This window comes from Sitodiplosis mosellana, unplaced genomic scaffold (assembly GCF_009176505.1).
Source record: "Sitodiplosis mosellana isolate CC-2019 unplaced genomic scaffold, AAFC_SMos_1.0 Smas_scaffold_912, whole genome shotgun sequence".
NCBI lineage: Eukaryota > Metazoa > Arthropoda > Insecta > Diptera > Cecidomyiidae > Sitodiplosis > Sitodiplosis mosellana.
In genome coordinates, this window is record NW_022596154.1 from 1 (window position 1) to 1594 (window position 1594).

Genomic DNA, 1594 nt, shown 5'->3' on the forward strand with positions numbered 1-1594 from the left:
TGCGCTTCACGCGGCATGTTGCCATCGGAATTGCTGAGACATGAAATGTGGTGGAATGGCCCACAGTTTTTGCGTGAAAACAATTACTATGCAAACAATGCAAGTCATTTAAATAACGTTGGCCCAATAATTGAATCACTCGCATTAAGTGTAGAAATCTCTCCAATTTCAAACGAACAAATTCTTCCTGAAGTCTCGTCGTTCAACAAAATGAAACGAATAATCGCATACTGTTTTCGTTTTGCATCGTTATGCAAAGCAAAACAGGGGCCCAAAGCATTGTCTCCGATTTCGGCTGATGATCTAAATTTAGCGGAAACAGCAATAATAAAAATCATTCAACGGGAGGCATTTGGTGTCGAAATAAGTGAATTAATGAAGAAAAGATCAGTAAATTTTTCAAGTAACATTCTGAAACTAAGCCCATTCTTAGATGAAAATAACATTCTGCGCGTAGGTGGCAGACTACGAAATTCGGATTTGGTGTTTGGACGAAAACATCAAATCTTAATACCAAAAAACAATAGCGTAACAACTTTAATAATTCGTCATTTTCATTTATTATGCATGCACGGTGGAGCGAAAGCCACTGAAGCAATCATCAAACAGCAGTTTTGGATTGTGAATGCACAAACAGAAATAAAGAAAATTTTGCATCGTTGTATTCCTTGCTTCAAACAAAGACAAAAAACCATGTCACAATTAATGGCAGATTGGCCAGCCAATCGCGTAAACATTGTTGAAAAGCCATTCACCAACGTAGCAATAGACTACACCGGTGCAATTCCATACAAAACGGCAAAAGGTAGGGCTGGTAAAATTTCTAAGGCTTACATTTCAATATTTGTCTGTATGGCTACAAAGGCACTTCATATCGAACTAGTATCAGATTTAACAGCCGATGCGTTCATAGCTGCCGTTCGCAGATTGGTAGCGCGTCGTGGAATGATCAAGAGCTTCAACAGTGACAATGGCACAAATTTTGTAAAAGCGAATAAAGATCTAAGCGATTTATTTGAAATCGAAAAAGAAGAGTTCAAAACAATCTGCGATGAACTTTCAAAGCAAGGCATTTCTTGGCATTTCTCACCCGCTGGTGCGCCTCATTTCAATGGCCTCGCCGAGGCTGGTGTGAAAGTTGCAAAGACTCATTTAATAAAAACAATCGGAAAAACTGCGCTAACATTTGAAGAATTGTCCACATTATTGTATCAGGTGGAAGCATGTGCAAATTCAAGACCACTTTGTGCACTATCTACTGACCCTGATGACATCGATTGCCCAACACCTGGACATTTCTTGATTGGGGCACCGTTACTGGCACCACCCGACGAAAGCTACATCGAAACGAACGTAAACTGGCTTTCACGTTGGCAATTGGTGCAAAAAATGAGTCAAAACATTTGGAAAAAATTTCAAACGGAATATCTAAATGAATTGCAAACCAAATCAAAATGGTTTACGAAAAAAGAAGAGCCAAAATTGAATGAATTAGTTTTGGTAAAAGATGAGAATTCACCACCATGCTCTTGGCCAATGGCGCGCGTAATCGACGTGCACAAGGGTCATGACGCACTCACGAGAGTGGTAACAC

General features: G+C 39.6%; 1 protein-coding gene across 1 annotated transcript; it reads left to right on the forward strand.

Moving 5' to 3' along the window:
• Window positions 1–693: 693 nt before the first annotated feature.
• Window positions 694–1353, forward strand: LOC129570993 (uncharacterized; the record flags this gene model as incomplete). The annotated part of the gene is made up of 1 exon (XM_055450727.1): window positions 694–1353. A coding segment is annotated over exon 1 (660 nt), but the record flags the coding sequence as incomplete, so codon positions are not given.
• Window positions 1354–1594: the final 241 nt, after the last annotated feature.